The sequence below is a fragment of the Ammospiza caudacuta genome, chromosome 8 (genome assembly GCF_027887145.1).
Source record: "Ammospiza caudacuta isolate bAmmCau1 chromosome 8, bAmmCau1.pri, whole genome shotgun sequence".
Classification (NCBI taxonomy): domain Eukaryota; kingdom Metazoa; phylum Chordata; class Aves; order Passeriformes; family Passerellidae; genus Ammospiza; species Ammospiza caudacuta.
Window position 1 is genome coordinate 8383530 of NC_080600.1, and position 27589 is coordinate 8411118.

General features: G+C 46.0%; 1 protein-coding gene across 1 annotated transcript in view; it reads right to left on the minus strand.

The window, feature by feature from the left end:
* Positions 1 to 27589, minus strand: part of COL6A3 (collagen type VI alpha 3 chain) — a 57906-nt gene that overhangs the window by 24184 nt on the left and 6133 nt on the right. Inside the window, exons 2-12 of the mRNA XM_058809227.1 lie at positions 24927 to 25074; positions 19048 to 19650; positions 14509 to 15111; positions 11688 to 12287; positions 9867 to 10433; positions 6484 to 7101; positions 4723 to 5322; positions 3541 to 4143; positions 2545 to 3147; positions 557 to 903; positions 5 to 83 (exon numbers count right to left, since the gene is read on the minus strand). Of these exons, the coding sequence (XP_058665210.1) occupies positions 5 to 83; positions 557 to 903; positions 2545 to 3147; positions 3541 to 4143; positions 4723 to 5322; positions 6484 to 7101; positions 9867 to 10433; positions 11688 to 12287; positions 14509 to 15111; positions 19048 to 19650; positions 24927 to 25014 (5311 nt within the window). The 5' untranslated portion in view covers positions 25015 to 25074. The remainder of the gene's footprint in view (positions 1 to 4; positions 84 to 556; positions 904 to 2544; positions 3148 to 3540; positions 4144 to 4722; positions 5323 to 6483; positions 7102 to 9866; positions 10434 to 11687; positions 12288 to 14508; positions 15112 to 19047; positions 19651 to 24926; positions 25075 to 27589) is intronic.

The following is a 27589-nucleotide window of genomic DNA, read 5'->3' on the forward strand; positions in this document are numbered from 1 at the left end:
TTACCTTCTGAGTGTAAAGTAGACGAAGCAGCCTCCAGCTGACTTATTGGCTCATCTACACCATCAGTAAAATGGATTATGACCTGGGAGAGAAACAAATTTCTGTCAGGACCCAGAATACTTCAGGTGTGAAACACAATCATCATGCAACCTGAAACGCCTTTTTCCAATGCTTCATATGAGAGAAGGTGAGGGGACTTTTACACCTTTTCCAGGCCATGAAGCTCTGCATTCCTGTGTCAGATTCCTGTACCTTCCCGTTCCTGTGCATCATGCAGGTGTTGCTAGAGAACAACACAGGAAATATCTGGAGAGAAATAATTTGCAGCTAAGCAGTGATTGTGGGAACTGGCTGCAGTGATGCTCATCAATTGTCAGGACCTTGGCAATGCAGGGAGATTGCTGCAAGCAAGTAGGGTTAAGTGACTACATTTATGGTGAATAAATTCAATTTAATTTTTTAAAAATTATTATTAATTTAGAGTTTCTTTACCAACTAAAGGACACCAGAAGCCAGCTGGCCAGTACCACCCCAGAGGCCTTGGCCCTGGCTCACCTTGGTGCTGCCAGCGGGTGAGGAGCGGAATTTGCTCAGGTAGGACCTCAGTGTGTCTGCCCTGAGGTAGTAGGGCCCGCGGGTCCGCATGTCCAGGAACCTCTCCAAGAGCTCGGGCCGGTACTCGGAGAAATCCAGCCCCTCCACGGGTCCCCCCTGGGCCTGGGCCATGATGGCCACCCTGACATTGGGTGCCTGGTTGCCAGTGCAGCTGATCTTCTGCATCTGTGTTATCCTGTTCAGCACAGACTCCACTCTGGACTCCAGGGCTCGCTGAGAAGTGAAGATGCTCTGGCCGGGCCCAACATCACTGACATCGAAGCCAATTATCACTTCTAGGTCACAGTCTGAAAGGGGAAGATAGAGAGAAGAGCATCATGGAGCAATGCAATGATTGGTTTTCAATTTCTAATTATTCTTTTAGCAGTTAATGAGGACACTGCAACAAGAACTGACACCACTTGCTGCACAAGTGCCTTCTGTTTCCTTTCACCATAGCAGTGACAACCTGGGAAAACTTGCGTTTCATTAATTTTCTTTATTTAATTTTAGCACTGGGACGAGCTGCCTAAACCAAGTCCAAGAGAAATTTGCATTTTCATCAGGCAGCTAAGACTGCTTTTCTCTCTCTCCAGCACATGGAAACCTGTCAGTAGTTGTACAGTGTGCACCTTCTGCCTGTGCTGGAAGTGACACTCAGACAATCACAGGGAGTTGTTTGGATTCTCTTTGGTATTAGCCTGGTTAATATCTTAACCACACTAGAGATAAGTTAATACCACCAGCAGTGGTTTGCTTTTCCCAGCACTCAGTTTTTCTTCCCAGCTGGAGCTGCTGCTCAGCTCAGGGCTGTTGTGCCTATCTTTCCATTTCTCCAGAGGTTTAGGAGACGCCTCTGCTTAAAGTCAGAGGGCTGAGGCATGATCAGCTGTGCTGGGAGTAGGACTGGCTGCAATGTAGTAAGTAAAACCAGCTGCTGGGAGCCTGATCCGACAGCAATACCAGCTCACTTACTCACCACAATTCCCCTGCTTGGCTTCTGAAGTAGCCAAATCATGGGATTCCTTCTTAAGGCAATTTTACCTTGAACTACAACCACTCGTGCCCTGGTTTTTCCTCATATACCTGTCATGAGATAAGGTGGGCATCCTGGATGATCTGGCAAGGGAAATTCCCTGGTTTTCCCCTCCACTGTCTAAAGGGGTTATAAGAGAGCTGGACATAGGATTTGGACAAGATCCTGGAGTGACAGCAGGGGAAATGGCTTCCCACTGCCAGAGGGCAGGGTTAGAAGGGATATTGGGAAGAAATTCTTAGATATCAGGGTGGGCAGGCCCTGGCAGTGGTTGCCCAGAGAAGCTGTGGCAGCCCCATCCCTGGAAGTGTTCAAGGCCAGGTTAGACAGGGCTTGGAGCAACCTGAGATAGTGGGAGGTGTTTCATGGCAGGGAAGTTGAAATGAGATGGTATTTGGGGTGCCCTCCAACTCAAACTATACTAGAATTCTATGATTCTGTGATTTCCAGCATACCATGCATGCCTGGATGGCCAAAAATTCCAATTATATTGTAATAGACACAGGGAGGGGAAACAAGGGCCATCCTTTTTCATTTTGGCAAAGAAACAAGTTGGTCTGTCAAGATAATACTGGTATCATGTCCCTGTGAGAAAGTCCAAAGTGGGATTTAGTCCAAAGGCTAAATGTGGTGGTAGGAGGCCAGTGATTTAGTGCCTGGCTGTCACATCTGAAATGAGTTCCACCATGGTGGCACCTCTGTGGTGATGTTACTCCAGTCATTCACGGGCTGAAGGCCACGGACAGGCAGCTCTTGTACCAAAAGTTTGCAGCCTCCATCAGATTCCTGGAGGAGAAATGAGCCCATCCTGCACCTCAGGCCATAGGCAAAGTACAAGAGTAAGACAGACAAGTCCAACAAAACACACTGGACATTAAAATTCCTGAGAACGTCATGAAGGGATTGTCCTTACCTCTTGTCACATCTGTTGTTCCTGGGCACAATCTCTCCTCCATGGCAGCTTCCAGCGTGACCAGCACCTGCTCATTCAGCTCTGACAGCTCCTGGGCTGTGGCTGCTCTGAAACTCATGGCGCTCTCACTGGCCAGCAGGCTGACTTCCTTCAGGTCGATGTTCCTCACTCCGACTGCGAACACCTTGACGCCTTTCTGCGTGATTTCCACGGATGCCCTCGGCCCATCATCCGTAGACTTCCCACCTGTGACGATGAAGGCGATCTGGGGCACCCTCTGGTCAATCCTGCTGCCGGCCTCCTTCACAAAGTGCCTCTCCTGGATGTGCTTGATGGCTGCGCCGGTGTTCGCCACCCGCCCGCCTTTGTAGATGACTTTGTTGATAGCGTCTAAAATCTGAGCTTTGGTGGAGTGGTCCTTGAGGAAAAACTCATCAGTGACATCTGAGTTGTACTGGGCCAGCCCTACCTGGATAGAGTCGCCATCCCTGTAAATGGCATCCACCACGGAGTAGACAAACTGGAGGACTTCTTGGAAGTTATCTCTCCCCAGATTGATGGAGCCATCCAGTAAAAACACAATGTCAGCCTGCTTCTTGCCTCCTGAAAAGAATACAAAGAAAACACAGTTGTTAGTAATTGCATGCAGCACCTATAGCTTTTAAGCTGCTCAGGGCTTCGTGAAGTAGCATTTTGCAAATGAAATTTCTCTCCCCTTTCTACCATTTTAATTTCATTGACCCTTGGCAGGATTTTACATCCATACAAGAAAATTTTTGTACAACATTTCATACAGCATTACTTTTGATAGTCACCCTCATCTCCTTTCAGATTTAATTATATTCTTTCCTAACTCAACAACTTCAAAGAGTTCTTTTAATCAATGCAACTAGAGGTTTGAGAATCGAAAGGTGTTATTACAGCATCATTTTCACTTTATACAAATACCATCTGTACTCTGTTCAGAAAAGTCTTCAGGATGAATAGCAGCCTTACCAGGTAGGATTGGTCCGGGTGAGTCCGTTGTAGGTATTGGGAGCTCATCTAGAATGTTCTGCACCCTCTTTTCTAAGGTTGAGAGCCCCGTGAAGTCCTGCACCACAAGCACGCGCCCAGGATCGTTGGTAATGACCTGCAGCTGGTCCCTGTCCACATTCCTGGCTCCGACACCCAGAGGTTTGATGCTTGTGGAAGTGATCACTCTGGCGGGTCTGTCCACATCATCCTGGGACCGGTCTCCAAGGATGACCACCAGGTGCTGGGGCACTCCATCTTCTATCCTGCTCCCCGCAGACTTGATGAAGTAGTTCTTCACCACGAAGTCCAGGGCTTTGCCAGCGTTCAGGGGGGACCCACCTCTAAGCCTCAAGCGGCGGATGGCTTCCAGGACGGCATTTTTGGACTTGTGGGTCTTCAAGTAGAACTCGGGGAAGACACCATTGCTGAACTGCACCACCCCGATCCTCACTTTATTCGGCCCCACTTCCAGCTGCTGGACGATTCTGCTGATGAAATCCCGAATGTGAGCGAGCCCATCCGGCCGGACGCTGTCAGAGCTGTCAATGAGGAAGACTATGTCCTTTTCATCTCCAGAAACATCTGTGGGGAAGCAAGAAGAGAGGAAATTATTGGGGTGCCATGCTTTGCTTAAGCTTTGCTGGAGGATTTTTGTGCGATCTGCTGTCATGTGAGGCAGAACCATGTGGCATATTTTGGCCAACTTTTAGGCACAGTGCTTCAGGGAGCCTCTCCAAAAGGGCCTGTGTACAAGTGGGAATGTGTGTCTGCCTAGAATTTGAAGCATGCATTACTCACAGCCTTATCTGTCTTATTTATTAATACTCTTCTCTGGATTTGTCAATGTTTCCAGCTTTCTTTTGCCCCGATTTATGCCTGTTTCCTAGAGAGCTGCTAAGCGAGAACAGGCAATAGCATACATTGTGTATTTGAATTGAAATTGACCCAAACAGGTGTCATGTTTAAAGTACTTGACTTGAAAATCATAGGTTATAATGTATTTAGGTACTTGGGTAGAATTGCCATCTGTCTAAAGCTTTCTTTCTAAAATTGTACATGTGCTATGACTTTGGTTTTAACTAAGGAAAATCTTGACTTAAAGAGAAGGTCTTTTGGGCAACATTTGTTTGAGTGGCAGCCCAGACAGAGCCAGTGTCTTACCTATGGGGGGCTGCACATCTCCCAGCAGCCGCCTGATTTGGTCCACAGTCAGGGTTTCAATTGGAGTCAGTAGCTTCTGCTCGAGGCTGGGCAGTTCCTGGAAGCTGGAGACTTGGAAAACATATTCAGGGCTGAGGGAAATCTGTATCATCTCTTCAGTATCCACGTTCTTGGCTATCATCATAGGTGCCACCCCCACTTGCTTGACTTGGAGGGATGGGTACTCAAAGTCATCGTCAGACTTGCGGGAGGAAAGGATGACCAGGAACTGCGGGACGCCCTCCTCGATGCGGCTCCCGGAGGGCCGGGTGAAGATGGTCTTGGCCACAAACTCCAGGGCTTCCCCCACGTTCACCAGCTGGCCGCCTTTGGACCGCAGCTGCCTCACGGCGTTCTGCACCTCGTCCTTGGTGGAGTGGGTGTTGAGCAGGAACTCCACGTGGGGGTGCTCGCTGAACTGCACCACCGAGATCCTGGTGGTGTCGATGCCCACATCCAGGTTGTTGACGATCCTCCCGATGAGGTCACGGACGAGGTAGAACTCCTGGGCGGCGTAGCGGGAGCCGTCAACCAGGAACACGATGTCCCTCTTCACGCCCGCTGCAGAAGAGAAGGCTTTGGTCAGGAAGAAGCACCAGGAATTGCTCATGGAGAGCAGCTAAGCTCATCATCTACACCACTAAACCCATGCCTCTGGCCATGGGGATGGTGCTCCTTGTTTTCCCTGCCTGGGATAACTCCTAGGAGCCTCAGCAGGAAGCTCTGGGTTCAACCCAGAGACACGACCAGGCTGCCAGGCACATCCCAGGGGGTGTAAGAACAGTAGATTCCAGAGCAAAGGAAGTGAGAGGGAGCAATAGGACACCAGGAACAGTAATTCCTTGTGAGATCTCCACCCAAGAAAATGTAACTTGGTGGTAGTCCTTACTCAGGGCAGATTGCTTTACATTCAGAACGACCCCTCCTTCTTTGGCTTTGCCCTCTAGGAAAGATTCTATCCTATTATTCTCTCAGCTTCTGCCTTTCCAGGATGATTTTTTGATTCCTAAAAAGTGTTTTCTGCAGTGGTAATTCAGGTAATTCAGAGCCTGAATTATCGCAGAACATCACACTGATAAATGGGGATGGAGGAAAGCGGTCTGGTTTAGAAGGGAATGAACAGAGTAGGACAGCGAATTTCTAAGGGACTTCTCTGGGGTGGATACTCTTCATCCCAGGCATATGCTGGCTGGATTTCATTCCAAGGGAGACCAGAAATGTAAGAGCTGATCCTTCTCCTGATGCCTGCCTCCAATTTCCCTTTCCCCAGTGAATGAGGGAGGCAAAAGTAGGAAAAATCAGCATGTCTTACATTTAGCAGAAAGCTGACCTTGATTTTTATTGGTGTGAAGGTGCCCCTGTAGCATCTAAAGGACACAATTTCCATTCCAGAAGGAACAGCACAGACTTAAAATCCATCCACTTAAAATAAGATTAAGGTGGTAACATTCACTTTGTGGGTCTTCCACGTGAATGCAGCATGGACCACTTTGAGGGGCTGGGCTTAAAGGTGGCTCAGTTTAACTGCACAGCTCCTACCAACCCTGAGTGCACCAACAGGGAGACCGTGACAGAATTCTATCTAATTCTGAATTCTAGAATTCAGAATTGGAGTCTTAGCCATGACCATCTTTGCTTTTCTCAGTTTGTGTTGCAGCCATGATGTTTCTAAACATCATATTTTGCCACTGGCTCTCAGTGCAGACACAAACATCTTCTCACCTGGGCTGGGTGATGTGAAAACCAGGTCAGGGGCCAGAGATTGTATCTCTTGCTTGGTCAGCCGGATGACTCTGTTGGAGACGACCTGCTGCACTGAATCCAGCTGGCTGAAGTCCGGCACAGAGATAGCAAAATCTGGGAGGAAGGAAATGGTCTGCAGCTCTGTGAGGTCAGCATTTCCAATCCCAATGCCAAAGGGCACCGTGCCACTTGTCTTCAGGACCACTGAGGGCCTCCTGACATCATCCTGGGACCGGTCAGCAGTCAGCAGGATCAGGAACTGCGGGACACCCTCCGCTATCCTGCTGCCGCTTGACACCGTGAACACGTTCTTGATGAGATAGTCAAGGGCTGCCCCTGTGTTCAGAGGAGACCCTCCCATGAGCTTCAGCTGCTGGATGGCACTGATGAGATCTGCTTTGTCCTCGTGGGTGTCCAGCAGGAACTCGGGCTGGATGGTGTTGCTGTACTGCGCCACGGCCACGCGCACCTTGTCGCGGCCGATGTCCAGGCTCTCCACGACTCTTTGGACAAACGTCTTCAGGAGAGGGAAACCTCTCCTGACACCGTCCGAGCCATCGATCAGAAACACCACATCCTTCTTCTCACCTCTCTCAACTACAGTTTGAGACAAGTAAGGGAATGGGGGATGAGAAGTGAGATTCTCTTTTGCAGTGGTTAATGTTCTTCTCGTACATTGAACCGAAGGAGAATAAAGCTCGGGGAGGGGAGGGCGAGGTGTCAGGAAAGGTGGTTCGGTTCCTTTGCCACTGGATGCAACCCCTGCTGAGGGGGCAGATGGGTGAAAGCTGGTGGAAATTGGAGTGCAGTGCATTCCGTGCCTTACCCACCGAGTCGTAGAATCACAGACCCATGGGAAATGGGGTGCCAAGGGATTTCTGGGTGCCATCTCCTACCTGAGCTCCCAAGGGCCATGGGAAGCTGGCATTTGACTTTGCAGCATGCAACAGGAGCCAGGGATATAATGTTCCCAAGAAACAAAGAGTTCCTGGATGAAATCGCATACAGGGAGTGCTCACAGGGAGATGGTGAAGAGAGGGAGAGAAAAGCTTTTCTGAACTTAGAAATAAATATTTCTGAAAAGAAATTAAGAAATTGCTGGGGTGGACATCCAGCTGAAAATGCTGAAATGCTCTTCTAAAATGCTAGATACTGATCTCTGGGGGTTTTTTTCTTTACTATCTTCAGGCAGGAAAAAAACATGCTAATTGCGGCCAAACACTTCTTCTCAAAATAAACCCCAAACAAACAAAAACCACAAAGAAACAAACAAAAAAAAAATCTCAAAATCAAGACCATGAAGTGTCAAAGATCAGAGAACTTTGACCTGTTATGCTATTGACCAATAGAATTGCAAAGTTTTGGCTAGGCCAAGCAGAAAACATCACTGCCTCTCAAACACAGCAACTGCTGGATGACATCCCAAAAAGTACTCTTCGCTTGCTTAGAGCAAGGTCGAGTGGGACAAGCAGGAGCATGATCTGCCCCTCTGAAGAAAATATTAATTATCTACTTATGAATGCTTAGCCATGTAAAGAGTTAACAAGGGCAGTTGAACTCTTAATGCAGACTTCAGATCAAATATATTTCTTAAGAGGATTGCTGGAAACCTGCATAGGAGAGGAATATTAATATAGGTGGGAAGAGGGAACAGACATTGCCTGGTGTTTCCCAGTTTCATATACTTCCTCTAAAGTTCAGGAACAATGGGAAAGTCCTATTAAAAATCCCTGTGTAGCAGATAAAGAAGAAAAAAAGTAAAGAAGAAAAATAAGATAAAGATAAGATAAGATAAAATAAGAAGATAAAAAAATATAAAGAAGGAAAAGAATACAGTTGCTCCTATGGAATGGATGTCTTTTAGCCAAGAATACTAGGAAAACTGGGTGGATGCTGCTGTCCCTGAGCAAATAGCACAATTATTAATAGTCCTTGGTGGCCAAAGGAATTCCAAACGGGTCTGGACAAGACAGAAATTGTTTTAAAAGGGAAGACAGAATTCAAGAGCTCTGATTGCACAAGTCTTGCAAGAGACAAGAGACAGAAGCTGCACAAATATGGGAAGGGTCATGAATCCTCATGGAAAGGATGGGGTAAGAGATGACCAGGGGATGCCGTTGTCACGCTTGGACATTTGGAGCAGGCTGATGTTGGGGAGGCAAGGGTGAAAATGTAGAAGAAAATCTACAAGACCTACAAGGAAGGATTGAATGACCTGGGTACACAGATAGTACACAAGGACTGAGACAAGACCTACATGTCAAGCCTACAGTAGATGAAAAGGCTGCAGAAAAATCTAAAATATTTTCATCTATCTAAAGGAGATGAAAAAATGAACATTTGGGAGCAAGCTGACATCTGTGTCCTCCTCAGGTTGAAGGAGATGTAGAAGACTTGAACTGTGACTAGAGAGACAGAAGTGTGACGTGAAAAAAGCAACTGAGCAGATTGGCTATGGAATCTGGGAAGTCTCCCCCAAAGGGTTTCCAGAACAGATTAGATCAATGTCATACAGTTCTGGACAGAAAGATCCTGCTGGGGACAAGGGCGTGTAGTAGATGGCACCTCGAGATTCCTTCCAGCCCTATTTCTTTTTCATGTTTCTATGATTTTAAGTCCATCTGCCCCCTTAGGGAGAGAAGAGATGGATGTTATCACACTTTTCCTTGTTTCCATCTCCTGTTGGGAGATGAGCTAATGCTTCAGTTAGGGTTGCCTCAGGAAATCACACAGCTGGACATGCATGATTTCCAGTACTGCAGTGTAAATTTGTTGTTGTGGCCATGTAATTCTTTTGAAGACCTTTTAAAAATTATTCTTCAATGAATCCATCTCATCTACTGAGTTTGAATGGTAACTGAGTCAAGAGCATCTGATTTATTGGTGTGTATGTAGAAAATGTAGAAACTGCCATCATATCCTGGAAGAGATAGCAGAGCAAGAGTGAATCCAGTGTGCTGGAATCCACTCCTCCAGAAGAGGGAAGATGGAAAGAGAAATTGAGACAAGCCAGTATTTGCTTCTTTTATCTCTTGCCCAGCATTGCACATCAATTAATGCAACATCTCTGGGGCAACAATGTCCTGTTATTTCAGGTTTGTCCTGTGTTCTACACACTGGAAACAGCATCAGCTACAGCTCTTGCAGCTGAACAAAAGCATTTTCCCCACTTATCATCAAAATTTGGTTTGGCACTTAAAGCTTTGCCGGATCAGAGTGTGAGCAGAGGAAACTCCAAGTACAACAGCAGTTTCTACACAATCATTTTAAACACCACCAGACCCAGATGCTCCAGTTACCAATTGAGCAGGGCATGTAAGCCATGTCTTTCAGCCTCTTGGAAACCCCGAGGCTCCCTGTACCTGCTGGCTGAAGCTGGACTGTTCTCAGCAGGTTGACTATGCTTGGCTGAAGCTCTGAAATCCGCTGGAGGGATTCAACGTTCAGAAGGAATTGTGGGGCGTAAACAATCCTTTCCAGCTCTACAGGGTCAGCATTTTTGGCTCTGATACCAAAGGTTACCACTCCAGCATGCTTCAGAACATCTGATGGCTCCTCCACATTGTCGGTCGATCTCCCAGCAACGAGGAGGACCAAAAACTGAGGAACCCCTTCTTCGATCCTGCTTCCACCTTCCCTCACAAACAGCCTCCTTACAGCCTCATCGAGTGCAGCTCCGATGTTCAGCTGCTTCCCAGTTTTAATCTTCATCCTTTTCACTTTGGTAAGCATATCTTGTTTGGATGAGTACTCGTCAAAGTCAAATTCAATTTGGATGGTGTCGCTGAACTGCGCGACGGCGACTCGCGTGGCGTCGGGACCCACGTTCAGGTCAGAAATTACTTTGTGTACAAAATCCCGGACGGCAGGGAAGATGCCCAAGAGGTTGGCTGAGCCATCAATCAGGAATAAAACATCCTTCTTGCTTTCTAGAATAAATTCACAAATGAAAAGGGGAGGGGAGGGAAAAAAAGAAATGAAAGGGTTTTTCTTCTCGTATGCCATCCTAGAAAATTGTCTGCAAGTTAGCTGGGTTTCATTCTTTCAGTATTCTTATTTACCAAAGTATTCAAAGTCTGCAGAATTATTCAGAATCTGAGGAAGAAGGGAAAGCAAGGACATGTCTATCCTAAGACTCAATAAATTCAGGCACCAGACGGAAATATCATATATTGTATCACATCATGAATTGGCTGGTTCAGTGATGTTTAAGCTCTAGCAATATGTTGACAATACAGACATGAAGTAAAGCAGCAGTGGAGGATTGGTTGGGGTTTTTTTCCTATTGAAAGGCTCAGTAGACAACAAATAGACAGTTCATGCACATAGACACAAAGCATTTTCCGGATCTTCTCCCATTTGCATCACAAGGAGCATCTAAATCCATAAAAGCCTTTCACCTGTTTCAGTTTGATGCCCTTTAGATCTCATTGAATACCAAAGGCAAACCCAAGCCTCTTGTACTTTCATATTAATCTTAATGGTCACCTTTTCATACTAACCCATCCCAGTTGTTCCTATGTCTTCCTGGGCACATAGCCATAATAATGGAATTTGTGAGAAAAGGCCTGCTTAAAAAGGGTTAAACTTGCCAAAAACCTTTGGGTTTAATATTGGAGGATAGCTTTGAATTTCTGGAATCAAATCCAGGCTCTGTGACAGCCTGATAACATCACTTTGACCAAGTGGTTCTGGGGATGGATTTGTCCACCTGTTCCTGGCTAGACCTCTGCTCCTGTGTGCTCTTTGGCATGATTTTAACCTTTCCACGCCACTTCTTGTGGTCAAAATCTCACGCTCCCATTGCCTGATTTAGTGCACATGATGCATTTACAGGTTGTGGCCCTCTTATGGGAACAGCAAGGGAACACCAGAGCCAGTGACTGGTGGGCAGAGACTCACTCAGGTCCTCCTTTGGTCCTGACCTACCAAAAGACTTAAAACTGTGCTTTTAAGGTGTGGTAGCAATGACTTGAACAAAATTAAGTGCTGCCAGTGTCAAGCCATGTATTCATAGAATCACAGAATGGTTTGGTTTGGAAGGGACCTTAAAGATCATCAAGTTAAGCACAGCCATAACCACTTTGATGACTCAGGTCTTGGACATGTGTACTGTGGAAACAAGAAATTCACTTAAACAAGATCAACTTCATGCAGTCAGCATGCAGGAAGGTAGGCATTACCTGTTGGGGCGAGTGGAACCTCTTCCACACCTCCACTAACATATGTTGTTATGGGCTTATTTAACTCCTGGGGTAAAGCTGCCAGGGCACTGAAATCATCCACAAAATACACCATTCTTGGATTAAAGGCAATCTGCTCAAGTTCTGCCTTATCCGCATTCCTAACGCCCACAGCAAAGGTCAGCACTCCGGCCCGAGCTAATTCATTGGAAACTTGGAGGAAGGGATCGGCAGAGCTCCCTGCCGCCACCAGGACCAGCACCTGGGGCACTTGTTCATTTATCCTGCTCCCACCGGCCTCCGTGAAGTGACTCAAGAGCACAAAGTTCAGCGCGGAGCCGGTGTTGAGCACCGAGCCCCCCCTGGGCCTCAGCTGCCCCAGGCGCTGGATTATGTCAGCTTTGGTCTGGTAGGAGTACAGGGAGAACTCGGTTTGGGGGGTGTCGCTAAATTGCACTAAGCCCACTCGCGTTTTGTCGCTGCCGACATCAAGGTAGTTAACTAGGGCGGCCACAAAGTCCCGCACAAAGGGGAAGTTGGCATTTCCGACGTTGAGTGATCCGTCCAAAAGAAAGATGATATCCCTTTTGGTTACTTGAACTGCGGTAGAGCACAGAAAACAACGTGAGACATGGCACAAAACGAAAAATGGAAAATTGTATTTTTATCATGTGTGCATGCAGCGTACGCCGTACACGCATGTGGACCATGTTAGGGTGGAGACAGAGAGAGGAGTAAAGGTGTGATCAGCACAGAAGTAACAAGGGCCTTGCTGGAAATGACTGAATTGAGCAGGGAAGGATCAGCAACCCTTTTAAATGTCAGGCTCAACAGCTACCTGAGGATACCTGCCTTCTTGAGTGCTGCACTTTACTGTCTGTTGTTACAGACATTTGTTTTGCGGAGGTTGAAGGGGGAGAAATTTCCCACTTTTGGCAGCTCTTAGTTCCATTTTTAAGTTTAAATCCTTCCTGGGCTATCTCCAGGCATCTGAGCTCCAGGATGTAGGTCTACACCCCAAAGACACCACAGGGTCATCACCCTGTGCTCTTTTTTTGCTCTAAACATGTCCAGATTACAGACCAGAATGCCAAGCTTTTAAATAAAATCTTGGAGAACTGATGTCACCCAAGACATCCCCCCAGATGCCTTCCTCCAAATGAATTATTCAAGAATTTATTTATGCCCATTGCTAATTCTGCCCATTATATTTATGTTTAAAGCATTTCTGGCTAGATTCATCCACCCTCTAGCTTGCCTTGTCCCTGTAAGCTTGCTGTCCTGTATATAAAATATATAAATACTGAGCTATTCAGAACAAAAAGGAAATAAAGGGCTCTTCGGAATACAGGGATTGCTCTCAGATTTTACAGATTGTCTTGGCTTTCTGTATTTTAAATTTTTCCCAGAAAAGTGCCATTTGAGGCCCATGATGAGACAATAGCCAGTTAAAACTGGCCAGTGTCAAAATCAGTTTTGTTGGTACCAATAATAATTTGTAGGGGCAGGATACGATCCCTTGCTTATTGTGTGTGTGAATAGCTGTAAGCACAAAAAAAGTACTGGAAAAATAGAGAAGCTGCATGAATGACCTTCGAAGAACAAGAAAACACAGGAACATTTTTAATTTACATTGAAAAATAAGCACATCAGCATTGGTGTATAGCCATGCAAAACTGTATTAGCTGGAGACACACTCTGAAACAAAGCTTATTAAATTATAGGTCCTGTGATATTCATCTTCATTAAGGACAAGTATTGGCAAACTGATTTCAAAATGTCTTCTTTTCATGTAAATCAGACACATGCTTTAATTCTTTCAGGATTCTTTCCAAACATTCTGTTTCTTTTCCACTGCAGTTTATAATTTTAAATTACGTGAGAAACTAGAAAAAAGATGGACACAATTCAACAGCTACTTAAGCCAGTGGGAACCTCACTATTGATCTTACTGCGGGCTGGAAGAAATCCTGGTTTTCTAATGCTCACATGCCATGAGACAAAAATACAAGGCTCAAATATGGTCTAGTGCAACATGGATTTCACCTCAAGCATCTCTACTGTGAAGAAATCCTGATAAATTTGATATAAAATCTTTGTGCACCTAGAACAACTCTTTAAATGCAGGGGAAACTTCCTCAAAAGCCATGACCCTATCAGTTGGCTTCTTCCAAAGTCTACTGATGTCAATGGCAAGGACAACTAAAAAGAGTCCACTGACTTTGTGGAGCTTTGGATCATCTTCCAAGCAGATTAAATGAAAATCAACTCTGAAACATCTTTGCATGCCTCTTGGGGCTTGAGCTGAGTAAATAATAAGAAAATGAAATATGTTCTTAAAGGGTGAGTTTCCGTCCAACGTTAGCTCTGAACATCTCCACAAACAAACTGGCTTCTGTTCTTTACACTCCAAAGAAACCTCTGCTTTCCTGAGCAAGCACCCACTATGGATAATTCCCAAACTGAGGAAGAGACTTTAACGCTCACAGGTGTCCATTCATAGGCTACACAAACCCTAAGAGGAGCAAAACCCTCCACTGAAAAATTTGGGTACCTAACTACTAAAGCACATCTTCCACATCATCCAGGCCTTTAAATGTTGGTGACAAAATGAGAATAGGACAAAAATCTCTAGGAAGGAACCATAAATCTGTAACAACAACCATGCTACCGAGTTCACTGACCTGTTCATGCACTCACATTTACCCATGCTGGAACATGCATTTGGTATGGTTTTCCCCATTATCTGTACATGTCACAGAATAAGAATCGGCAAACTTATAAACCACAGCTCCTTAATTAGAAAAAGGCCTTTAATTACCTGAGGGTGGCTCTGGGACGAGCAGTCCTCCAGAGAGTGTCCGGATAGGTGACAGTACTTCAGGAAGAATGGCTTGCATGAACTGGAGGCGGAAGTCGTTCGGGTTGAACACAAAATCTTGTTCATGAGCAATTTCTTGAAGCTCTGCCAGGTCAGCGTTTCTCGACCCAACGGCAAGGGTCACTATCCTGTTCCTCTTCAGCTCTGCTGCAGCTTGGTCAACAGCATCCCTGGACTTACCCCCAGTGATGAGCACCAGCATGGGGAGCACCCCTTCCTCCACCCGGCACCCGGCAGCACTGGTGAAGAAGTTGGTCCTCACAAAGTCCAGTGCCGAGCCAGTATTGAGTGTCGTGCCACCCATGAGCTTCATCTTCCTCACATTGGCCATCACATCCTTCCTGGTCTGGTGGGTGTTAAAATAAAACTCTGGCTTCACAGTGTCTGCGTACTGTGCCACGGCCACTTGGATCAGCTCGGGTCCAACCTCCAGCCTTTGGACAATTTTGGCAACGAAATCACGGATTGCGTTAAAGGGGGCGGCCCCCAAAGCAGTTGAGCCATCTATCAGGAAGACTATATCCTTCTTGTTCACTTCAATAACTGCAAGTAACACATGAACATCATGTTAGCCTTCAAAACACTCTGCATTAGTTCTGTGCCAACAGCTCAGCAATGTTCAAGATGTCTTGTTTACGTGGAGTACTGTTACTCTCAATGCCTTTAAAAAGGCCTAGATTACTTTTTTAGGCTCCAGCAGAGGACTAATAGTAAATCTGACTGTTTCCCCTTTCTAAAACTCCAAAGATTTGGAGAGTTGCGAAAACTGTGATTTTTTTTTACACACTTGAATATTAAAATATATGTACATGTCAAAGCATAAATGGAAAGCAGGAAGGAGAAATCTTGGCACTCAGAGGGCACATGAGATAAAATAAGCAGGTTATGCTTCTTCCATCTGCAGAGGAACCACCTTAATGGTGGTGGTTTGGTGTGAGAAGGAGTAGGTTCCTGAGAACAATGACACAAGTAGTCTCCACCTACTCAACATACCTGGATTTTGGGTCTTTGCATCCTAAATCTTATTCCTTTTCTAGCAAAAATAAGTTACGGTTTCTCTTGGCACGGCTGGCCCAGTCATGGATGAGCTGGATTATGTTCTGGTGGCCATGTCTTTAACAAACAGGTTTCCTGGCTTGTAACTTCCAAAACTTTATTATTGATGATGGCACAGGACACAGAAAAGGCACAACTAGCTTTCCAGTGCCCTTGCTAAGTTTGAAGAAAGATATAGTCAGGGAGGGAAAAAACCCTGTTTTGTGGCATTGGAACCAAAGCATCATGATATTTAATACAGCAAATATATTTTCTTAAAAGGTAGATATTAACAAGACCAAAATGATTGTGATAACAGCATTATACATGATTATCATGATGCCTAACCTTGATACCATCTTTTAGACAAATCCTCTCACATCATCACCTCCCTGATTTCATGCTATTGATGTGAGAAAGGAAACTTTGTGCTGCTTCCAAGTCATGCTGGAGCACCATGAATCATGGTGTTATGTTGGATTTGGGGTATCCTTAGATCACCCACCCATCTAAGGGCTCCTGAGATGGGTTCAGGATCCAAGAAGGCAGGTTCATCACCTCCCAGGCTTACTGCCTGCTCCCACGGGGATCTCACACCCCCAGGGCAAGCGGTAGCAAACACTGCCTTGCCCTGCCTGGATGGAGCAAAGCAGCCCCCAGCCCATCAGGGCTCCTCTGCATGGATTCTGTTTACTTTGGATTTCAACAAAGAACAAAACTTTGGCTGCAGTCCTCCTTGGCCAGCCACCAGCTGGCCATGGATAGCCGTGCTCCCAAAGGCTGGATGCTGTCAGGTTTCTCACTAGGGATGAGTGCCATGAGACTGGGCTGCCCCAAGGGGTGACTTGGAGCTGAGGCTGACATTTGTGACTCAGCTGCCCCTCTGCCTCCAGATCCTGAAAGATCTGCCAGCCTTGCAGCACCTTTGCAAATACCCCTCTCATGGAGTCATGCTAGAAATAGTATAATTAAGGACCAATCGTAAAAAATGGAAGTTTAAAATTGCCTGCCATGGTGCTGTCAGGCATACAATGATGAGGACATGCACAAAGCAAACGTGGTGGTGCCCTCCTCAAGCCACAACCTCAAGTGAGCTGACAGTGGTCTGCAACTGGCTGCCCAGGCTGTTAGAACAGAGCTACAACCAAAGCAACGAGGGTTTGTGTAAATGACCCCTTTCACAGAGCCATGATTTCCAGAATTGATCCCTCCAGCCAGATTTTTTTCCTCCTCAGTTACTCCAAGGAGGAGAGGGCTGAAAACAGGAAACTTTCCAAATGGATAGCAAGGGCTGAAATCTCTGCTTTGGGTGACCCAGGAGAAATGTCCAAAGCACATCCCAGCAGCTAGAAACACAAAAGTGGAGAGCCTGAAAACTTTTGACTTTTGGGGGAAACATCAAAGGGGCTTTGGAAAGATGAGGGAGGCTGGGAAGGAAGAGTTCTCTCAGCTTCTCATTCCTGTTGCAGCTCTCAAATCCTGCAGTACTTTTCCCTCAGAGGAATGCAAGAATCAAACCCAAAACACACAGGAAGAAACAACCCACGGTTATGGTTTGCATGGACACAATTAATGCAAAAGCCTTTGAGCAGGGCTGTGCACATCTCATAGGGTTTAATCCAAAGCCCTGTAAAGCTGATGGCAAGCCTCCCAAGAATTTCAAAGGATTTGGGATCAAAGCACTGTATCTTTGACTCTCAAAGCTGGGAAAGTTGGAGGGCGTCAGCGCTGAACCCGGCCCTGCATAGTTCCATCCTCGTTGCCATGTCAGCTGTCTGGTGAAGCTCCTCATCTAACTCCATCATCCAGGTTCCCCAGTGGGTGAAGGAGCAGAAAGCCACTTTGGAACACCCCTTCAGCCCAGGATGAACAGCTGGCAAGCTAAAGTGAAGCGAGATGACTTCAGCATTTCATAGGAGCACTTGGCACCTCAGAGGGTTTGGCATCCCTTTTGGGCTGCAGTGTCTCCCAAACTGCTTTGCACTGCAGCCTTCCAAGCTGTCGATGTCAATCAAGCAAACCAGTCAAAATTTATTTCCATGGGTGTCAGGGGAAGGAAATTCCCTAAAGATCCTTTGGAAATAATCTACTTCCCCATTTAACATCCATCTGTATGTAACTGTGCAGGCTGACGTAGCACCTTCCACAAATGAGCTGGAACTTTAAGTGAGAAATATACAAGTGGAGATGAAAAAAAAAAGGTACCAAAATTTTTAAATTTTACCATTCAAACTGTTAAAAATCAGACAAGAGGAAAGAGAGATTTTCCACTGAGTTGCATGGATTCCAGTATTCACATTTTAGCTACACATGCTGACTTCATATTATTTGGCTAAATATGGCTCTTGTAGGGTGCTACAAGAAGTTCTTCATGTTCTTTCCTGGAATAATCAAGGCAAGGTCATAAAATGATCTTTACGGCAAATTCCTCCCTTTGATTTGAGCCACAGGATAGCAACCATGTTTAGGCATGGATCAGCAAAGACATCTGGAATACAGTTTTATATGTCAACATACACCATGAGGAACAGTGTGTACAGAACTCCAGACTGACAAGGGGATCCCACAAGTGCTGCTTGCATTAAGCATGCTGTTAATTAAGTGCAGCAGCTCCAGGCTGGCCCCTTCCAGGGGCCTCTGCAATATGGCATGTTGTGTCTTTCATAAATCACCTATTAGCCCCATAAATCCAGATATTCATTATTCTACCACACCTGAGCTGATGCTAGTCCAGAAATAATGCCAATGGCACTTATGGGTGACAAGGTAACCTAAGTGGAATATTAACACCTGCATTTTTAATTCCCACAGCCTCATGGAAACAGTAAACTTAGATGATGGATCAAAAGTAGTGATTTCACTCAGAAGAACGAAGGGCTGTTCAGTTTTTAAGTTCAACAAACAGGAATGCCACCCTTTTACCAAGGGCAGCCCAGAGCTTCAGTGAGTTGTAGAATTTGACTGTTTTAGCAAGGAGATAATTTCAACTCTGGTACATAGAGATCCATTTAGCATTCCTGATGCCTTCCTTAGCCACATTTTATGGTCATGACACTTCCAACTGACATATAACGTAAGCTTACATGGCATAAATATTTTTACAACTGGCAGTGCTGCAGTGTTTACTCCCAGGGTGCTTAGATACCTCAATAAGGATTATGTGAGTTTTTTTATTATACCCCTTTTTTTTATACTCTGCTCCTGCCTTTTAAAACACCCCATATATCATGCCAGTTATTGCAACAAGATCTCATGGTTTTTGAGAGATAACTCAGTGGGTTAGTGAGTTTCTGCACAGAAACACTGCTTCTCCATAACCAGACCAGAGAGATTAATTAAAAAAAAAAAAGAATAATTAAAGCTTTAAATATGCTTGTAAATTGTGCAAAAGCTTAATCATTCATGGATTCACCGAAATGCAAGGGTCTAGAAAGGCATACATACCTTCAGTCACAATGGTTGGGGCCGCTAACAAAATGAGTCTTTGGGCCACTCCAACAATGTTGGGCAGTAATAATTCTTGAAGAGCATCAAGGTTACGGATATCCAGGGCAGTATAGGCGAAGCTTCCATCAGTAGCAATCTGCTGCAGCTCTGCACTGTCAGCATTCAGGACCCCAATGCTAAACGAAAATATACCAGCTTGCTTCACCGCTAACAAGCCCTCTCGGATATCATCACTAGACTCTCCACCACTTATCAGCACTAAAATCTGAGGCACCGCTTCCTCTATCCTGCTGCCTCCCGCCTGGGTGAAGAGGTTCTCCACCACGAACTCCAGTGCCGCACCGGTGTTCGCCTCCTCGCCCCCGCGGAATCCGAGTGCCTTCACGGCATCCAGGACATCCGCCTTTGTGGAGTAGCTGCTCAAAGAGAACTCGGTTCTGGGTTGATCACTATACTGCACCACCCCAATGTGTATCTGCTGAGCTCCAACTCTGAGGGTCTCAATCAAATTTACAAGGAAATCGCGTATGGCTGGAAAATTGACACCTCCGATGTTGTTTGATCCGTCAATAAGGAAAATTAGGTCAGCAGACTCTTGAGCTTTAAAAAAAAGAAATGCAAAAGGTGAAAGCATTAAAATGGGTGATTACATGCAGTTGTAACAGTGTTCTGACATGTTTCTTGGAAAACCAGTGAGAAACACGAAAATGAGAAAACAAAACAACATGATCACTGAGGAGATGACTTTTGCCTCTTAGTTCTGCATTCTGATTGAATATGAGCTCTCAAGCCCTTCCCAGCAGCATCCACAGCCCATCAAGGGAGGGCTTGAGTGGACACAACACGAGCCAGTGGCTGTAGTAACATGGGGTCAGCATTACTGGCATGCAAGGAGAAACCTCGGCAAAATACAGTTTTTGGAAATCTAGGTACATTCCATCAGTGGCCTGTACTGTCCAAATATTTAGACAGAGCCAAAAGAAAAAGGTGGAATTTGGTGGCAATTCACGGTGAAGATAGAGGGTGAGGAGGTTTTCATCATTGCTGCCTTCTATTTTTTGGGAGGAAAAAAGCCAGCATTTACTGGATGCAGGGAAAGTTTCAGCTTCTCTGTCACGATTCTGCTCTTTTGCTGGTTAAACACAGAAGCTGAATCTATGGGCTTCTCCCACCATGAATAAATATTATTTAAAACACATTTGTTAGAAACAATTGAAAAGGTTATCATTACTTTTCCTTGACTGTAACTCTTTTACCAGTCGCCAGCATCCACCTGAAGCTATGTCTCTAGCATGCTGACCCACACAGTTCTCAACCCAGGCCACGCAAAAATTGCGTCACTTTAAACATTTTGCACAAAGACGGGTTGATCATTGCCAGAGGGGTCTGGTCTGTACTTTTCATATGGATTCTGGGTATTCAATCAAGGAATGCAGAATCAGGTTAAAATAGGGTGATGACATCAGTCATGACAAAATTATCCAACTCTAGTTGTTTGACCCTACCCAGATGATCACAACATTTGCTGAGATATACACACATCAAACAAAGCTTGCACATGGTTTGAACCTGGTTTTGAGTGGCAGTATTTTCGAGACTTACCAAAGCAGACCCAAAATGCCCTGGTGTCTGCTCTTACTCCTTTTGCTCAACTAATGTTACAATTAACATCATCAAGAGCTCTATGCATGCAAAAAAGAGGAGTGGGGGGGAAAACCCCAAAGCATGCTCAGATGTTTCCATGCTGGTACTCTCCACTCACATTAAGAACTCAAATTTCAGACTATTTGCAAATGGCTGACAAGGAACATTTGGAAATCTCTCCGTCAGCTCTCAACTTTGGAAAGCCAAAGGTGAAACCAACAGCAAAGCTGGCGTGTGGTTTAGCAAGGCTAGGAATAAACTTGAGATCTTTGCTATTAACCAGCACTGCCAGTAAAATATTTATTTATTGCCAATTTACTTGTGTTTCTAGTACGTTTTCATAAACCAGGAGATTAAGATAATGCTGCAATTCCAGTGACAAAGGAGAAGCTGTCCAAGTCACCATCACTCCCCTGGGCCAACTCAATGGCCAGTGTTGGCTCAGAGGAAATCACCAGGGTACAGAATTTCAAGGAGCTCCAGGATTTATTTTTCCATGGAGGCAAAATTTAGGGCTGCTTAGCCTTGGTTTTACTGAGCCATTATCAGTTGGGATGTACACATTCCATTTCATTGTAAAAATGAAAGGGAAACCTCACAGTGGTTTTACCCAGGGATGCTTTAGATAATCCTGAATATCTTTTTTGGAGGAACAAGATTCCAGGCACTAATGGGTTGCTCCCACGGAAGAGAAAATAGATATGAAACAGATGCGTTGGATAATTTGTCATCACTGTAAAAAAACCCTTGTACTTCAGTGCACATTTATGGAACAAGCTGGTGTGGAGAACAAATAAAAAGCATGCTGGTTGCACAACTAAGCGAGGAGGGTCAGATGAGACAGACAGGTCAGATTTAACAAATACTTCAGGGCAAACTCGGGGCTGACTGTTGTACTTACGTGAGTCAGCTCCAGGGACTGCCACAGACCAGCAGTTCTGGTTCTCTTTACTAGAACCACTACAGGACTGGGGCTGTTTTATACTTCCATTTCATATTAGGGCTCTTTTCTAACATAGCATCAATGGCAGTTTTAGACATTTTAATGCCACATGTAGTAATCAGATGAATAAATGATTTTTTAAACTCTTATGCAGATATTTGTACCATGTTTTGCACATTGTTATCATCCAAGGTTTAGGACCTGTAACATCTTTTCCCATGTTTAACAATACTCTGTATATCACCCATGCAAGTCACACAGGGACAACACTACAACAGTAGGATTAACTTAAATTTGTGTTATAGGATGGGAAGGAAATGCTTGCAAAAAATACCTTTAAGCAGAAACAAACTTGTAAATGCACAAAATACACAAAACAGGAATTTGGCTTTAAAGCTTTTAAGGGAATGTCTGTGGTTCCAAATGTTTCCATTCAATGGGGTTACCTGCTGGCATAGCCCAGAGGAGGACAGCCAGCTTCCAGAGACCAATTTCCCAATTGATTTCAACAGGGAATTTCACTGGGTTCCTTCACGACTAAGATGCCCAACAGCCACCAGAGTGCTGCCAGCAGGTTGGGTGTAACGTTGATTTTCCACCAATATTGGTGTCATCTCCTTAGCATTGGAGAGCCTTTTGTAGCATTTGTGGGGCAGCTACTCCCCTGTGGCTTTCCTGTGACCTGGATATTTGCCCTGTCAAGCGCTTTGCACGACAAAAAACAAACATGAGCACGGCCTCTTGGTGTTGCTCGGTGCCATGCAGTGATGGAGAGCACCCAGTGGCACTGGCGTGAGGGTTAATCAGGCAAGACAACACAGGGGGATTAATGTCACACTGCCTCATCACACTGCTGTGGCCTTACGTCGCCCCACAAGCTCTCGACCTTCAGATGGAGCCTCAGGAATAAAAAGAAAGGTTTGATCCCCAGGACTTCTGTTTTGAAAAACAACAAAGCTTCTCAGAAGGCTCTTGCCATGCTGGAATTTCATAAACAGAGGAGGGACAGAGGAAGATTGTTTTGGGGTTTTTTTTTTCAGGGAAATTGGGCCCTGTGTTGCAGTCAGTGCAGATCCATTGAAGCCAACATGGTTTGCAGGGAGGTTTCAGTTATGGGAAGGGTCCAGTGCTCCAGCAGGTGGAAGCCATGGGCTTGTAGAGAAGACTTTTCAACCACACACCTTCTCCAGGTGCATGAGGAGAGAGGTTAAGGGACAGCTCAGAGGTGGGCTTTCAGCAGAGAAATTCCCCACCCAGCTTCTTTTGCTGTCTTCACCAAGAATGTGACTTTCTAGAATGGCACACTGGCCAAGAGCATGACTTTCTGGAATGGCACACTGCACATCTCCCTGTCCCCCTACCTGGTTCTAAGGGGACATCCATCATGCTGTCCCCACAACCAGTAGCAACCTTCTCAGTCTCCAGAGGATTTTCAGTCAGGGTCACCACCAGGTCTGGTGTGCTCACCCTCTGTTTCCCCACTTTAGAAGTAAACAGGACATGGCAATTTGCTAACTCTGCAGAGCTCCCTACCCTTGAATTTCCATGCCATATGTGCCAGAGGATGGCCACAAGGTGCCACTGCCCATTCAAGGATTCCCGCCCTGGCTCCTGGCAGCCCTGGCTCAGTCTGCAAACAGCACCTCAGCAGCTGCAAACACGGGGCCACACGCTTCAAACCTTTATTTTTACACCTCTGAACGTCCATCTCAGTCTTGCCCCTCCAGAGTGGCAATGCCAAACAGCGCAGCGCCAGCAGATACCACCAGCCAGCCAGGCATTACCTGTGATGTCTTTAACCAGTCCTTTGGCCCCAGCCTTTTCTGGAGTCATGGAGGAGCGGACACTCGCCACTAAGTCCCCAACTATGCCGTGGAGAGCGGTAAAATTCTCCAGGTTGAAGCGGTGCGCATCGAGGGGTCCGCTCGCTACTTCCCGCAACTGCCCTTCCACCGGCTCCTCAACGCCGACCGCAAACAGGTTTACACGGGCCGAGTTAAGGAGAGATGAGGGCAGAGCCACATCATCCCGGGGCTGTCCGTCTGTCAGCACTACAATAACCTGGGGCACGCCTTCACTGGCTCTGCTTCCCGCAGCTTTAGTGAGGTGCTTCTCGATTAGGTACTCTAATCCTTTTCCGGGCTCGGCGCCTCCCCCCACGTAAGTCATGTTGGCAATATGGGACAGGACGTCCTGGGTGGAGGGGAAGGTATTTAACTGGAACTCTGTGCGGGGGTTTCCGCTGAACTGGACCAGGGCAAAGCGAAAATCATTTCCTCCCACATCTAAAGCCTTTACAACATCATACAGAAACTCTCGAACAAGTTGGAAGTGTTCCTTCCCAACGCTCCAGGAGGAATCCACTAGAAATATTATATCAGCCACGGCAATGGTTTTGACAGCTTTAAAAAAACAGATGGGGGTTTAGGATTTTCTATCGGTCAGCACAAGCATGCCTCGTCCTCATCCTCCTCCTCCTCCTCACCCAAACAACCAACAGCCTCCTTGGCACGGTGAAAGTGAAGCTCAGCTTCCCCTTATCGCCCGCAGCAAAATGAGAAGCGCTGGAGAACAACCACACAGCCACCAGAGCCCCGCAGGTGCTGGGGGACAGCATGCCACCTGCCCTGCCCAGAGAGAGGGAGCTGAGGTGCTCCTGCCCTCCTACACTCTCACCCATGGGTTTGGACACCAGCCCTGAGCCAGACAGAGACACTGGTAGCTTCACCTGTTATTTCAGGCTCATTCAGCTTCCAGCTGCCCGTGTCTCTTGCATGGTTTTTGCTGGCTCCATGGTAATGCTCAAGGAAGGAAGGACAGCTTAGTTTAAGCAGCCTGAGTGCAGGCTTGAGTTTCCTGCATTTTTCCTGCTGTCACACTTGGTGACACCAGGTCTGGTCTCAAAGGCGCCAGCACCACCTCTCTAAACAGCCTTTCTGCAGGACAGTGGCAGTGCTCTTCTCACTGCTAAAAGCTCTCCTGCACATGCAGGGAGGGCAGAACAGATCTGCCGAGGAGAAGACCCTCTCAGGACCACCCTGAGTGCAGGTCCCACACCCTGGTGCCCTGCAGAGCATCCTCCATGGCACAGCACCAGCCAGTGTCATGCTTGGGGAGGCACCGTGAGTGTTGGCCAAGGCCCGTGTCCCAGGGAGCCTCAGCAAGGTGGGAGCTGAGGAGCAGAACACATCCATCCACAACATCCCACGGACATGCATGTCAAACACCAAACAGTGCCAGGGAGTGCTTGTACAGGGCCAAAGTCAGGTGAAGCAGCCCGGGCTCTTACCTGCTTGCTGCTGAGCACCAACCGAGCCAAAGCCTGAGAGCAGAAGGCAGAACATTGCCACCAGGGGCAAATGCCGATGTTTCCTCATTTTGCTCTTTTAGGAGTTTTCCTTTTATTCTCTTTTGTTTCAAAGCACCTGACGTGAGACCTGAGGGAGGAAAACAGGGAGAGTGAGAAATAGCAGCAGTGCTGGCCAGATGAAGCACAACATAGAAAAGCCAAACCATGTGGTTTTACAAGGCTTTTGTGGCACTTTGGCAGGAAAATTTTCTTTGCTGCTGGATAGAGTGACAATTCACATAACTGACCTTCAATCACCTCTGTGGAATTAGATGATTTTTTTTTTTTTACCTGTGCTGTCCCAGGCAATATGTAATACATAGGAAAATGCTTAGGTTTCTCTACCACAACACACAGTGGCCTCCCACCTGCCCTCCCCATCCATGGATGACCAGCTGATACATCTCTGCCAACACACTTCCTCTTGCTGTTGCCTTTTCTCACTTTATTTCTTCCAAACACCACAATAACTGCCCTGAACATCCCCCCTTGCCTCAGCTCACCTTTTCAGCTGTCCCAAACATACAAATGGAAATTTAAGCACTCTAGGCCCAAGTGAGCCACATGATCTGGCTGCACAGCAAAAAGCCCTTGGACTCCCCCAGGCTCAGAGCCCCGGTTGTGGAATAGCCTGCGCTGGGCTGATCATATTTTGGAAAGACACCAAGAATAATATTTTATCTGCTGGAGCCAAAAATATAATTTAAGCAAGTTTCTTATCTATGATCCACCTGGCAAGCCTTCTGAAACAACGTCTCCGCCATGAAGGCTGTGTTTCTGTTGTCATAGAGATGACCAATTTATTATTTAATCTTCATTTCCAAGCCCACAGAGCAGAAAGCAGCAAGGCTTGCTTAACTGGGAAAATATCCTCCCAAAAGGGAACACAGTGATTTAATACCTTTCGTTCCCCAGAGGGGATCAATCGCTCCAATCAGCCAAAAGTTACTCCAATACATCAAACTGCTAACCAGGTCATCATAAAAGGGAAAAAAAAAAAAGTGATTCCATTTTCTTGTTATCATCCTTGCCAATTCCATCAATCCAGACAGTTACAACCAAAACAAGAGCCTAAAAGGGCTAAAGGGAAGAGTAACTATTATTTTTGAGGAAAATTGTGGTAATTACACTGATGGTTATTGCTGGAAACAGAAGAAAGAGTTGGGAATATGGGAACATCTGGACATAAGGAGCTGATCCCACTTCTGCTGTAGAGACACTCCTCAGAGATATCAGAGGGCAGCTCTGTGGAAAGGAAGGAACAACTTCCACCTGGTTTCCTGAAACCAATGTGATCCTGACACTTCCTCTGGCTCCCTGTGTATCAAAGCTGGGCTGGGGTCTGGCCTCTTTTGGGAGAAGAGATTTGCAGCATTTGGTCTTTCCTGTGCTCCAGGTGGAATTTATGACTGCCCTATAGCATGAGTCTGGGAAAAGCTTTCCTCTGCCTTTTCCCCAAAATAATAGTAATAGTAACAGTAACAGTAATAGTAATAGTAATAGTAATAGTAATAGTAATAGTAATAGTAATAGCAATAATGATGATGATGATGATGATAATAATAATAATAATAATAATAATAATAATAATAATAGTAAGAAATGGAGAGACATTGAGCAGGCCCCCAGAGCCAGCGCACAATGTTAATCAAGACATGGCAAAGTCTTCCCTGTTATTGGCAACCCCTCAATTTATGGAGGCAGCTGCAGCAGCCCAGAGGTATCATTGTCATTCCCAAAGAGATTAAACCATCACCTTTGTGAGCTGGCAGCCATCCATCCCCCTGGATGTTCCAGTGCAAGCCAAACCTCCCAGTGCCTCCAGCAGGAGCAAACCTGCTCAGATGGATTGTGTCCCTGGTGGGCATCTTGCTCCCAGAAATAATGGTTTCACCCAAAAAATAGTTTCAAATACAGAAGGGTCTGTAGGTCCTAGACCTTTTTTTCTGCAAAAAGCACCAAGCTCATGACAACCACCCACCCAACTCCATGGGAGAGTCTTCCCTCTGGGAAGAAATTTATGGAAGAGCTGCAAGTTTTTGAGTGGGATTCACTTTGCAGCATCCTTTGGGATTGTATAGAAGCCTAGAAGAGTCCAAAGTGCTGGACAATCCTCTCAGGCATAGGGTGGGGTTGTTGGGGTGTCCTGTGCAGGGCCAGGAGTTGGATTTTGATGATCCTTGTGGCTTCCTTCCAGCTCAGAATATCCCATGGCTCTCTGATTCAAGATGTGCACATCTCAAATCCTCACAGCTGTGCAGCCAACCAAGGATTGCTGGTGATAACAACCAAGGATTGTTGGCAGTAACCCACCCTGGGAAAGGGCAGGATGTGGCTGGAGAAGAGGCCACATGGAGATAGGGCAGCATTTTATGGGATAAACTTCCTTATTCTGGCTAGGGAGGATAAGCACAGCACAGGGATGGCGTTGAGAAGCAGGAAGGCCTCCAGAGCCCCTTGACCCATTTCAAGAAATGAGAAAACTAGGAAAAATTTGTTGGCTAATTTACATAAAAAGTGAGAATTTTTCTCCAGGGAGGGGGAAATGCAACTATAAAAGGTACAGCCATGTAGCCCAGATGCATCTGTGCCCCTGGATACCC